General features: G+C 38.5%; 2 protein-coding genes across 2 annotated transcripts; both read right to left on the reverse strand.

Annotated features, from left to right (window-relative positions):
- Window positions 1–2,200: 2,200 nt before the first annotated feature.
- On the reverse strand, window positions 2,201–5,414 carry LOC144654064 (tumor necrosis factor alpha-induced protein 8-like). The gene is made up of 2 exons (XM_078514177.1): window positions 5,258–5,414; window positions 2,201–5,076 (listed from the first exon to the last, which is right to left on the reverse strand). The coding sequence occupies exon 2, from the start codon at window positions 5,067–5,069 to the stop codon at window positions 4,482–4,484; it is 588 nt and encodes a 195-aa protein (XP_078370303.1). The 5' UTR covers window positions 5,070–5,076; window positions 5,258–5,414; the 3' UTR covers window positions 2,201–4,481.
- A 3,892-nt stretch (window positions 5,415–9,306) lies between these two features.
- Window positions 9,307–12,773, reverse strand: LOC144654075 (uncharacterized). The gene has a single exon (XM_078514187.1). The coding sequence runs from the start codon at window positions 12,759–12,761 to the stop codon at window positions 11,052–11,054; it is 1,710 nt and encodes a 569-aa protein (XP_078370313.1). The 5' UTR covers window positions 12,762–12,773; the 3' UTR covers window positions 9,307–11,051.
- Between the last annotated feature and the right edge of the window lie 279 nt (window positions 12,774–13,052).

Here is a 13,052-nt window from a genome sequence, read left to right on the forward strand (position 1 = left end):
GGGCGCAGATGGCCAATGGGGAGATCCCATATTTGGTTATCATTGCCATATTTAGCTACGTAGAACCGAGTATCTCGCGGTAAAAAAAGCGCGGGAAAACAGGATAGTGCCAGACCTTTCACTCGGCTTTCAGTTTATCTTCCGAAGCAATCTGATCAAGTCTTCGTTCCTTTGAAGCTTGATAATCAAGGGGTATATGAACATTCTGGGTTAGGATACATATATAGATCAGTGAGCTGAAAGAGGGGGGGGGGGGGGCGGGGCCGGGGGGCGGTGGATGTTGGTGTGGGGGAGGGGCACAGGGCATTTTTGTAATTTTAGCATGTGAAAGTTGGTTCTGAACATTTCACTTTCAATGCAAAAAAACTTCTTGAGAAAAGTCTTTGAAAAAGAAGCCAAAAACGCTGGACTGGAAAAAAAAAAAAAAAGAATTGGGTATAAGCCCAACCACGCCCCTCTCCCACCCCTCCCACACACACAATTTAGCCTGAACTGTCTGCTGCTCCCATGCCCCCATCGAAGCCTCTGGGATTTAGGCTGAAGGTAAGGGAAGTCTCCTCTACTAACTATGGAACAACTGATGCTTCAGGTTAACCTTGTTAATCTGATGCAGGTATAAAGTGGGCAGCACTGTTTGCATGTAGTCCATCATAGGTGGATTTATGGGGAGGGCTTTTCACACCAAAGCAAAGGCGGGGGGGACGGGGGGGAGGCTTGATGTGAAAAATTTAATGGAGCTAAAAATAGACCCTGTGAAAGGAGTTGACAGAGTGGTTCAAGTGTGAGACTAGTCAGTTCAAATGCAACTTTACTCTTTGTATTTTTCCCTTCAGAGGGTAGCAAAAGGGAGCTGGGTAGGTAGGGGGAGCGATCCCATTTCATGCACAAATTTTTACAATTGAAAATTCACTTCACATATACTTGAGGCCCTGCCAGGGTAAATTCTAACAAGTAACACGGCCCAGAAAGTAGTGAGAGCACATAACATAAAATCGTGACAAACGACAACTCTTTAAGAAAAACTTAAATTGCAACAAGGACAAGCAATATTCCTTCAATTTTACTACCGACAGTGATTAATTCACAAATTACATTTCTCTTTTAATAGCTATTTTCACATCAATCTTATTTTTGCCCTTATCATGTCTATCATGCATCATACAGCTACAACACTCTGGGAAGGAATATCAAAATATTTATCATTGGCAAGGGTCACTGAAGAATAAAGACAACATCAGCTGCTAGCCAAGGGACATTGTCTTGATAATAAAGTTTAAAATTATTTCTATACAGTGGAATGAAGTGTGGCTTACAGCCAAAAAAACCCACATACACACTTCCTCCCTCATATACATATTTTTAAAATTCATTCATTATTTTAAGTTAGATTCCATACAAATACTGTATTACCAGCCGACTGCTCTGATTATATTTTCAGTGATTTTCACTGACTACAAGTTGGCCTGTAATATAATAATAATAATAAAGAGGAATTATTTGATGTTGTCGGCTTGAAACTGAAAGACTAAGAAAACCAAAATAAATCTGCACATTGCATGTATCTGCTGGAAGCTCATAGCAAAGTTTCCCTTTTCCTTCTTTGTAAATGCAGCTGCAAGGGGAATCCTAGGTTGAGAGCAGGCGGACGTCAAGGTTTGGCACCTGGGCAAAGTATCAGCAAGACCACACCCACTTTGATAAACTGAAGTTGGTTCAGTTTTTGAAAACAGCCAGGCAAAATCGTTTTTACAGACGGTCAATTTGCCCTGTGCCTGGCCCTTAATGAAAAAACCCCTGCAGCCGATACAGTTTATTCTTCAGCTGTTGTTGACCACGAGCAAGAAGAGACAGGCATTTAGCTTTGATAAATTACACCCACGTTCAGTGTCACGTGCATCTATAGCAGTTTTCTATTGGCATCCATCTTTCGACGTGCTAAACAAACAAGACAGATCGAAATCCATCAATCACAGCCCACTAGCATGACGTTCTGAACTACTTGTGGGCTCATTTGCATGAAACCAAATTATATTGGTATGATGCGTAGGTTTTGTTTCATTTCAAACAGCACATTGAAAGACAATGTCGAAAGATGGATGTAGAAAGATAGCTATGCACGTAACACTGAAAGCGGGTGTAAACAGCTTCAGACAAGGAAACAAACTACCAATGCAGTACGTAGCATTACACACGCACCATGACAGCTTTGCAAACAGCAAATATATTTATAATTATACATACAATGTAAGCTTGATAATGCATCAATTTGATGCATGGAGCTCAGATCAAACACGAATGACAAATGACAGGTGTGGAAAAATAGGAGAGAACAAGTTTTTCCAACTGCCGTCAACAATTATCATCACATAGACAAACCAAATAAGAGAATGCAAGAGCAAAGAAAGCTGTGCTCTTAGAATAACTGCAGGGTGCCCGAAGGCTCTTATGAAAGAAATCTTGGGTGCCCAGGTCTTAAAAGCTTTTTTGATAGCAAAGGTATACAAGTCGCCCAAAGACAAAAGTAAGTCGCCTGTGGCACCCAAGCTCTGCTAGAGCACAGGTCTGGCAGAAACTCTTGTTTCAAGACCATCATTCTTACAAAAATGGAGCAGCTTAAAATGGGATGAAAGCTAAGTACTGATTGAGTCAGTGAAAATGCACAAGTCAGAGTAATAGCACACTGTATGAAATAAGAGTGTTCACCTGCAGTCTTGTTTGATCTGGGCTTTAATTCTTTTTATCAAAATGAACTACGGCACTAATGAACTGACATGTACAAACAGTATGTTAGTAACAAAATTTCACTAAAGCTTCATTATTCTGAAGTGGTGCACATGTGCTAAAACAAAAATAAAGTACTATTCATTTGCCCTTGTTCAAAAGTTGCTTTAATTAGGAATCACTATCAAAATATTTTAATTAAAAGTTCGTACAAGTTCGTACATATTAATCAGCAGGAATTTTTAACCACAAAAAAAAATAATAACAAGTATAATAATTATCATTCCATTAAAAAATTGGTCAATAATTTGCAATTTCAAACATCCATATTTTTTCAAACATAAAAAGCTATCTTTTAGTCACTACATTTTTAGTGTTAGGTCTTACTTTCATTTATTGGAAACTACTTGCTATATACATCATTCAAAAATTAAATGTAACTACCGAGTACATATAATTTCTGAAGTTTAAAAATTAATTTTAAAAAGTATTCATTTAGATTTGAATAACCCAAGGAGATAACATTCAATGACATTTTATTTTTATTCCAGGGTGGTCAAAATCAGTAAAATTATGCCCACCAAGAAAACTGTGTTTTTTAATCACCAAGGCAGAATTTTAAAATTAACATATCCTTTGGGCTTTGTACATTCAACTTAATTAATATTCAACTTTAGTTCAAATCATCTTTTACTTCCCTAAATTTATTTTTGAAGAAATAAGAAATGAAAATAATTTATTTTTTATCAAATCAATACTGTAGGGCTGAAGATAAAAACAAAGGGATCTTGGATTAAAATCTATTTTTTTTTCCCAACGTGATAAAGCATAAAGCTAATTCTCCATAACACGTCATCTAAAAATTATAGTGCCCTAGCTACATTTAACACTAGTAAAACATTTCAAGCGATTTTCTAAAAGATAACAACAGAAGAACCCCTCTGTATGTACTTGCAATTTAAGATTTCATGTAAAATCAATTAGACAAATAAAAAAAAAATTATTCAGAATAGAGGAGTTTTTGAACGGAAGTTAAGTCCGAATTAAGAAAGTAAATTACAGTAAAATGCCCGGTTTAATCTTGCACTCATAAACTAAAAAGATTGGTCAGCGATAAAGATTAAAAGCTCACAATATTAAAAATGCAAGCACTGAATATTTCCAAATAATTGTGATGAAAAGAAAGCCCCTTCGGACTAACATCTTCGTAATAAGTTCCATTATGATAAATTTCAATATTTAAAAATTAGCAACAAAGAGCAGCCGAGAAAACGGTCATCGCCTCTTTAAAAACAGTTTTCGTTTAAATGAAATGAAGAGGATTCAATATTTTCTTTACAAATAATCAGAAGCGATTTTCAAACTGTTGAAATCTGCGAGGAAATTTTTTAAAAAAATCTAATTTTTTTCGACAGGAAGTTCGGACATCTGGAATTTCGAGTAAACATTAAAAACTGCGCTCTGCTTGAAATTGTAACACAAAATTTTGCCTGGAATCATATTATATTCTTACAATGTAACTTTCGCTCTTTCTAAAAATTTCGACGCTTAAAGGCCTAATATAAGTTACGGTTAAATAAATATCATAACAATAAGAGTGTGTATGTTTAATACACGCCTCGCATATTTTGAAAAGGATATATGCAACCACATGCAGACGATGCCTAAACGTTCATGACGGACCGAAGGTCACAGTTAAATAAATGCACAGTTAGATAACAGAAATCTCCATTGAGCAAGAAATCCTGTCTACAGGAATCCTATAGACTTCCTTCTTCCATGAGCTTGTTTAGATTGGCTACAATGTTTTTGAGGATAGCGCCAAAAGGTCCGTCTCGATTCGCTTGAAATACTCTCTCCAACATATCGCCATTTGCATAGTAGTTAAATACGTGATCGACCCTTCCATGAGATTTCGCTGTAAGGTGGCGCTTAATAATTTCGTGGAGTAGGCTTCGACAGTCCTCCAGGTTCTTCGTTAAAAATTTCTTATCGAAAGAGAAATCCACCTCGTAGAAACTAATAAATGTCATGGCTGCAGATCGAAAGGTTCTCCTAAACTTTTCCGCTGTCTGAATTTCCTCCCGATTGAGCTGATCATTTCGAAACAAAATGCTGATCTTAACCACAATTTTGACCAGATTCTTGACGAGTTTTTCAGCTTCTTTCTTGTTGCCTGTCTCAAGCTTCGCTAGCTTGTAGAGCTGATCGAGTAGATCGCCGGTAGTGTCATCCACGAAAGCTTTCGCCATATTTTTAGAAGCCATTTTGCCCAAGAGTTTCTTCTGCGCTCGAAGCGCCACACTCTTCGAGTTGAACCCGCTACCAGGCTCGGCGGCTTCGGCCATTTTGTCCCTAAATCATAGAGATAACAAGAAAGGATTAATTTTTCCACTTACACACAATAGAGTTGAAGAAATATTACAGCAAACAAATAAAAGCTAAGAGAAGCGGAACGCCAGTATAATCTATTAGAGCTTCACATCCGCAAAAGCCATTTTCAAGCTGAAATCTCGCTCCAAAAATGCTATAATACCTGAGCTTAGAAGGGGTTCACCTTTGCTATGTTACCATGCAACGATTTTCGCACGTTTTCAATGCAAAATGGAGTACAATTCACTTTCCTTTTAGCCAACAGCAACCGAGCAATGCACGCTTACAGTTACTATATAAAAAGAAATGAAATCCAGCGAATTTACTAAAGCTCAAATGATTGACATTTTCAAGACACGTGATTCGGTTATATGTAAACTGCGGGATTAATAACATGAATATCAACTGCAACGACCCGAGGGAATTATCGGTGAAATATACCCTCTGATAGCCTACATCCAGAAGTTTCAGATAGATACCAATCACGCTTTTATTCTGTTGCATATTCCTGTCAGTTTACCGCGTTTAAAAACAATGGGTCGATCTAGCATGTCGGAAGATTAGCAAACGGCTCGGATCTCGCTTTCATACGATTTGTTTACATTCGCTAATTGTTTTATGACCGAAAACCGCACATATTTTCCAAACCTGTCAGTATTGTCTCGGTGTGTCAACGAAGCTGATAAAAGTGTTGTTCTTTTCTCATGCCAAATGAGTTCATTATGTGGCCTTTTTCAAGCGCTTGTCATGAAAACAATTAGCCAAGGCGGTCAGTTGCGAGTAATCAGTTCTAGAATAACTGATCGCGCAGATGGAATAGTTCAATGCCATAAATAAATCCGTATAAAATGAAATACAAATACGACCGAGTATTTTTCGAAAGCGACAACTTAGCCGGATGGGGGGTCAACTGCTTGAATAACTACGGAGCTCTTGACTTGCGGTTTGTCCAATTTAATTAGTAGGGGTAGGGAAGGGGTGCTATGTTACCCTCCACGGTCTGTCACGCCGCGTCCAATTATTTTGTAATTTCGTGGTCATAAAGGCTCTGATAAGGCGCAATTGGCCAATTTCCTGATTAAACTAAGTCCTCGTTATCTCGCCAGACGAGGCATGAGCTGTGATAGTAAATAATAAGAAATTTTAACTCTCTGCGATCAGGGAGGGTCGATAAGGTAGAAAACTGCATGGGGGGAAAAGGGTGGAGTTTCACTTTTGGACCATGAACTGCCGGCCGGAGCGATGTGAGTTTTAACTCTTAGCGATGTGAGTTTTAACTCTTAACGTATGCGGAACGTAATAAAATGTTGGCATAGTTTTAGAAAATAACTATTTAATCCAAGCAGGGGGAGGGTCCAAATTTATCAAATAGAAAGATCGAACGGCTGTGATTTTCAATAAAGGGGTTGTCTATCTGGCCGTTCCTTATCATATCCAAAATCAAGCAGGGCAACCGACTGCGTTCTGGCGGGTTTGGTCAGTTTTGAAATATTTCTTCTGGTCATAGCTAGTGTACTTGCGTGGGGGTTAACTGTCTGGTGGTGTTTCAAAAAAAAGATTTCTTTCTTCAATTAAACCTTTTAAAAACTCATTCAAATTCAGGTAAAATGGGTGATTTTCAAAAGCTGTGCTCCTGCGCCCGAATGTTCGCGGTTCTTCGAAAGCCGATTAACGCAGTTTTAATCCGAGACTCAAGATTAACGCAAATTTAATCCGAGATTAGATTTTCTTTAGCCGGCTAATTTTAAGTCAAGAGTTTTGAGATTGTAGAGATATGATGTGAGAAAGATCTTAAGTAATCAGCCAGTGAGAGAAGCTAGTGGAAAAAATTCTGTGTTCTACCAACACCGGTGGCCGGATACTGAGCCAGTATCATTCTTGGAGACCCAGGGGCGGTAGAGCCAGTATAGGCGACTCACGGGAGCTAGACTATATACAGTAAATGCAAGGGTTTAAATCTGTCAACGGTCACATTCCGGCTTTTTTTTTTTTCACTTGCTTTTCGACCTGTTTACTGAATGACCAGACGAAATCATGTAGGGGGAGAATTAAGATGGATGAGAAGAGAGTTTGGAATTGATCTGATCCGATATGATCGATCCACGTTAATTATGTAATTCAACTTTAGCCAATACCAGTGTAAAATAAAATGGGATCCACCACCGAGCAGCTGCCTTAAACGCAAGTTTCCTTGCTCCCAAGGAAAGTGACGGAAAAAACTATGAGGTTCCGAGAAACAGTAAAATTCCAAAAATAATGTCATTTCTTTTTCGCTCAGCCCCTGAGGAAGTTGTGTTGCAAAACCGAAATATCGGGAAAATTTGTCAAAAAATATTTTAGTTGTTTGTAATCTATTATGTTTATTTTTGGTCGCTTACGCTGTTATGAACAGTTTGCGGTCTAGTTAATCTGCAATCCGATTGTTTTTATTGTTTTCATGGTCCTGCTACTCGTTTTTGCTCCCGGGAAAAAAACGCCAGCTGTGCAGGCTTACTAAGACATTGCTCTCTCTTGAGCAGATGCTAAATTTCCTAACGTTTCCTTAATTTCGACCGTTCGTTTTGTTCATTTTTGACCAGCCTGTAGCAACTTTGTCATGGAATCCCCCGGGGGGGAGAGGGGGGGGGAAGAAGACTCTCATAGGGAAGAATGGTGTAGCCTGAATTTCAGACATCCCTCTGTGCTCGGCCTGCTTGCAGGCGAGCACAGATGGGATGTCTGAAATTCAGGCTAAGAATGGGGATGCTCGTCGGAAAATTTGAATTAAGGAAGACCTATAGGGGAGTGGCTCAATTTTTTTTGACCCCTAAAAGAGGCCTTTTTTCATACTTGAACATAACGATATGAAACCCAGAACAAGTCCCACAGCCGTTTAAACACGAGCTTGTATTTGGGAGCACTTATTTTCATAGGCGCCGTAGTTTCGAGCCCGCATATGGGAAACGCGAAAGGCCATGCGAGGAAAAAACGCCGGCTAGCTGAGATTAGGCTCTTACCCTAACCGATAGTGCTCGTAAAAAAAGCATTAAATGCTTAAAGCAGTGCTTGTTTTTTGCCAAAAAAGTGCTAAAATAATTCCTAATTTTTCAAAAAGTGCTCGTGGTTTACATAAAAATGCTCACTTTTTCCGCCTTTCCTCAGGCCTCCTCGGCTCCTTTGACTAAAATGAGGTCAAAATGCATCTGGGAGCTTTGGACGCCATAAATAAAGTCTTGATTGTGCTTTTTAACACAAAATTATACAAATAATCAGTCGAAAATCCAAAATAATGCTAGCAGTGCTTTTTGGGATAAAATGTACAAAAATATGCTCGCGAAGCCAAATAATGCCAAAAAAAAGTGCTAGCACTATCGGTAAGAGCCCAGCTGAGATTTGGCGAGCTTATTTTTTTTAGGGGGGGGGGGGGTGGGGGAATTTCGATACTTTACGGTGCATTTCATTTTGGCACAAATAAAGAAATATCACTGCTAATTTGCAGTGAGAACATCACAAGCCACCAGGCAACGGTCACTCGTGCGGTGGGTATGGATATTTCCTTGTAAAGCACAATAAAAAAAGGTATTTGAAATAAAAAATATTATAATTAATACATTTATTATCTATTTTGTTGGACAGACTCTGAAATATCATTCATAGATTAGTTATCTCGACTATGGTTGTATTGTAATAAAAAAATAGGCTATCCTAAAAGGACAGATGTCGACTTTAACAGAAGGACAGAGAGGGGTGGGGGTAGGGGCAAATTTGGACTATAAAAACAATGAGTGCCCTTTCCCACATGTAAATTCTCTATCACTGGAAAAATTGCCCCGTGAATGGACACCCATTTCAAAGAGTACATTGTAAGCTGCTAAAAAGTAAAACTGTAAATCAGGATTTATCCCTGGATATTTTGTTGGCAAGTTTACTACTCCCCTTCCCAGATAGATAGCATTAGGTATGCTTAAAACTTCTATTCGTAATACAGGAATGGGCGAATGGCAACCTAAAAAATCAAATCTGGTTAATTTACATTTATGCCTGAAGGTATAAAAAGCTCCACCATTTCAATCACACGATTGCCTTAAAGTTTACCCTAACGTCTGCCACAATCAGGTAAAACAGTTCTGAAAATGATTCAACCCCGTTCCCAGGGCTTTTCTTGGTAATTTGGAAAATTACGAAGGGAAAAGCCCTGGAAACAAGGTTGAAAATGATTGGATAGCTCTTCCAGGAGACTGGAACAATTTACTCTGTATTCGGGATACTCCCAGATAACTGGAGAGTCGGCACAGTTGATACAAAAAATTTATCATTTACTGACTGTGCTACATGAGAAATACTGTATGTGGCTGATCAGCTAAGGAACACTTTATGTTCCACAAATTAATGATATTATTATTCACTCATTTAAAAATATGGGAGAATTCACCATCTGATTAAAAAGATGTCAGCAAAACTCACATGTATTTGCAAGATGTTGATTTTCAAGTAAAATCTTGCATGAAATTCATGCCTCTTGTGATAGATTCTATTTAAAAAATCAAAGCACTTTATGAAAAAGAATTCAATAAACAAATGAATGTAATTTCAACTCTAAGTGCTGTTACTCCCTACATGTTCTGGCAACACATGCACATAAAAACCTTGCTTCCTCAGCTCATTAAGATCAAGCCATGTGAATCTATAAGAAATGAATGGCGACCAATCAGTTGTAAGCACATCATATTATTTGCCGAAGCTGAAGGCTAAAAGAAATTCAATGTAATAAATCTGCATCACACTAGCAAATCACAATTATTTTGTAGCAACTGAGGTCAATAATAATAATAATAATAATCATAAGTTAAAACATTAAATATTATTGTTTTAAATCATTTGATCCCCGAGTTTGTTTTTCACACTGAAGAGGGTCACTAAAGTATTTTCAGGAAGTAGAAAGTGCTCTCTGCCTTGCTAGAACTTTTTCGACACACTGCAAGCTTCTTTTATGATGACACAGGTTGTTCTCATCAAATTCATTTTTTGTTGTTGTTCCAACACTGCTGACAAAATACATTAAAGGCAAATTTCATTGCCTTTATTGCATTCTTGCTGTTTCTTTTTTTGGTCTAGGAGGCATGTAAAATCACTCTATGACAAAACTGAGAAAACAAGCTTCCACTTTTCACAGAAGTGGACAATTGAGCAGAATACTAACTGCAGAAAAATAGCTGCTAGACAGTAACATACTTGTGGACACTAGACTATAGACTACTATTTGTGGACACTTACATATACATGTACGCAGTCAACTCCCTTTATAACGGACACCTTCAGGACCACCATTTGGTGTCAATAATAGAGAAATTCTGTAGTAGCGAGAGTTACTTTCAGTAATTCTCATTCGCCAAGAATTCAACTCCTGTCTGTAATGATGGGATGTCTGTAAAAGCGAGGTGTCCGCAATAGGCCAGAGTTGACTGTATTTGCAGATGTGAGGGGTGGCAAATGGTAAATTTATTGCGTTTTTCAGTAACACGCAAACTTTGAAATTCAAAATCCAACTAATGATTGCATTTTTTGCTGCTGTCAATCATAATTATGGCGACAACCAATGAACCATGAAAAACAGAAACAAAGAAAATGAAGGGGATATCAAGAGCTACCAATCACAGCCGACATATGTGACCTTTTGACCTGGTTGAAATGAACTTCTGTTTCCTGATAGGTCCACTTAGATGATTGACAGCAGCAATTTAAACCGTAAACCTGTTTACCAGTTGATTAAGCAAGGTTCGCATGTTATTGAAAAGCGCAAATATAAGACTTTCTTAGCCTTAGACATGAAGGCCAGTGAATTCTGTAAGAGGCTTATATTTAAAGGACCCTTCATCACCCCTCACAGGGGGGATGACAGCTAATGAAATGGATGAAAAAATTATTAAATGATAATAATACATGTAGTTGTTTCTAAGTTAGTGATGAAACTAACAGTGTCAGGAATAAGTCATCATCTGTATGTTCTTTTTGCCATCATCAATTTCAAAACAAATCAGCAGATTCTTGTAATTCTTGGTGAATGCCACCTGCAACGGAATATGTTCAGTTCCGAAGCGATGCAGTAGACACCCATCTTGACTGTAAATCTGTATAGTGGAGTTTCCACGGTTGCACACCACGAGGTTCCCATTAGTAAAATCAGCTGCGATACTGCATGGATGATCCTGACAACCCCTTCCAATTTCTTCAAGGAAATCTCCATTTTTATCAAAAACCACAATGCATTTATGACCATTATCTACAACAAAGAATTTACCATTCAAAAACACTGCTTTTTCAGGTGCTAATAGTCTGTCATCTCCAAATGACATTGTTAGTTTTCCTGATGGATTGTAGACAAGAATACAGGGCATGGTGTCCTCTCGGGTTTCGGAATAGCATGGGCTTGACGAGATGATGAAACGCCCATGGATATCAACAGATAAAGAAGTAAACTTTACATTATCTTTAGGAGCAGTCACAAATTTTTTCTTGAAGTTTCCATTCATGTCATAATGTAAAACGCGGTTGCTTTCCCGATTCAAAACAACAATCTCATTCTCATTTGAAACTCCAATATCCCACAGATCACCGTACATGATACGAAATTTCTTCAAGGGTTCTCCCTCCTCGTTAAAGATATGGACATGTTTCATTTCTTCATCCAGTGCCACAAAATGTCCAGAATTTCTGGACACGGCCACTGAGAAAGGAATAAATTTTGCAACTCCTATAGAAGAGTTGTTGATAGTTTGAATCAAAGATCCAGACCTTGAGTAGTCTATGCTTTTCTGAACAACTGGTGTAGCTTTACAAAAACCCGAGAAAACAGAAACTGTAGGGATGCATTCTGCTCCTTCAGTACTTGACTCAGAGCCAGTGTTTATGGTAAGCTTACCTAACATGCACTCCTCATCGACAAACCTATCAACAATGTCAGTGTTTGTTAGTGAAACTTCAAATGGATGCGTAAATTCACAGTTTGCCCAAAACACTCGCGATTCCAAAGACTCTGAGAACTCGCTTAACTCCTCGATCAAGGCTTCTTTGAGATCTTTAAGATCGCTTGGTTCACCATTTTGCAGAATGTCCTCCACAGTTCGGATACAACTTGATGCATTTTCGCATAACTCTGAGGTGTTCGATTTATGCGTTTCAAACGTCCCTTGGTTGCGATTCTGACTCAATTTCTGATCGATTTCACTGAGCATCTTTGTCTCTTGTTCTCGCACCTTGGTGACAACATTTTCTGCCATCGATTTTATCTTCTCTTTGATCTCTTCAGCTTGGCTTCTGGAAGTCACATAACGATTTTCCATTTCTTTCAGCGCTGCCTCGGCGCTTTCTAACTTTCCTTTGCAGGTTTTGAGAGCTTCTTTGATAGCTTCTTTCTCTTTTCGTCCAGGCGTTCGCTCAATCAGTCGAACCAGTAGATGATTCTTTGGAAAAGCAGCGACTCCGCCATTCGGAATAACTGATTCGATTCGACACACCGGACATTCGATCGAACTTTGCCTCTTCTTTACCATTCCCTCTAGACAATGCTGGCAAACATTATGAGCGCAGTTTGGAAGGCATTTAGGTTCTTCAAAATCGTCCAAGCAGACAGGACAACTGATTTCATTTTCGACTGCTGCAACCACGTCATTCTGTATGGAGGTAGCCATTTTGTTTTGTCTGGTTCCGAGAAAGAGAGACATCACGTGTAATAATGAAAACAAGGTATATACGTCATGGTAGAAAGCCACGAGTGCACCCGAGGTATATACTTCATGTAATAGTAATTGTACTGTCGCTTGCTCGGTGTATTGATGGTAGTTATCGTTATTGTTTGCAATTGTTGGTAGTTGTTGGTTGTTACTAGTAGTTGCTGGTTGTTATTAGTATTTACTGGTAGTTGCTGGTAGTTACTAGTAGTTGTTGGTTGTTACTAGTAGTTGTTGGTTGTTAGAGCAGTT

This window comes from Oculina patagonica, chromosome 1 (assembly GCF_052425735.1).
Source record: "Oculina patagonica isolate OP01 chromosome 1, crgOcupat, whole genome shotgun sequence".
In the NCBI taxonomy this organism is placed as follows: Eukaryota; Metazoa; Cnidaria; class Anthozoa; order Scleractinia; family Oculinidae; genus Oculina; species Oculina patagonica.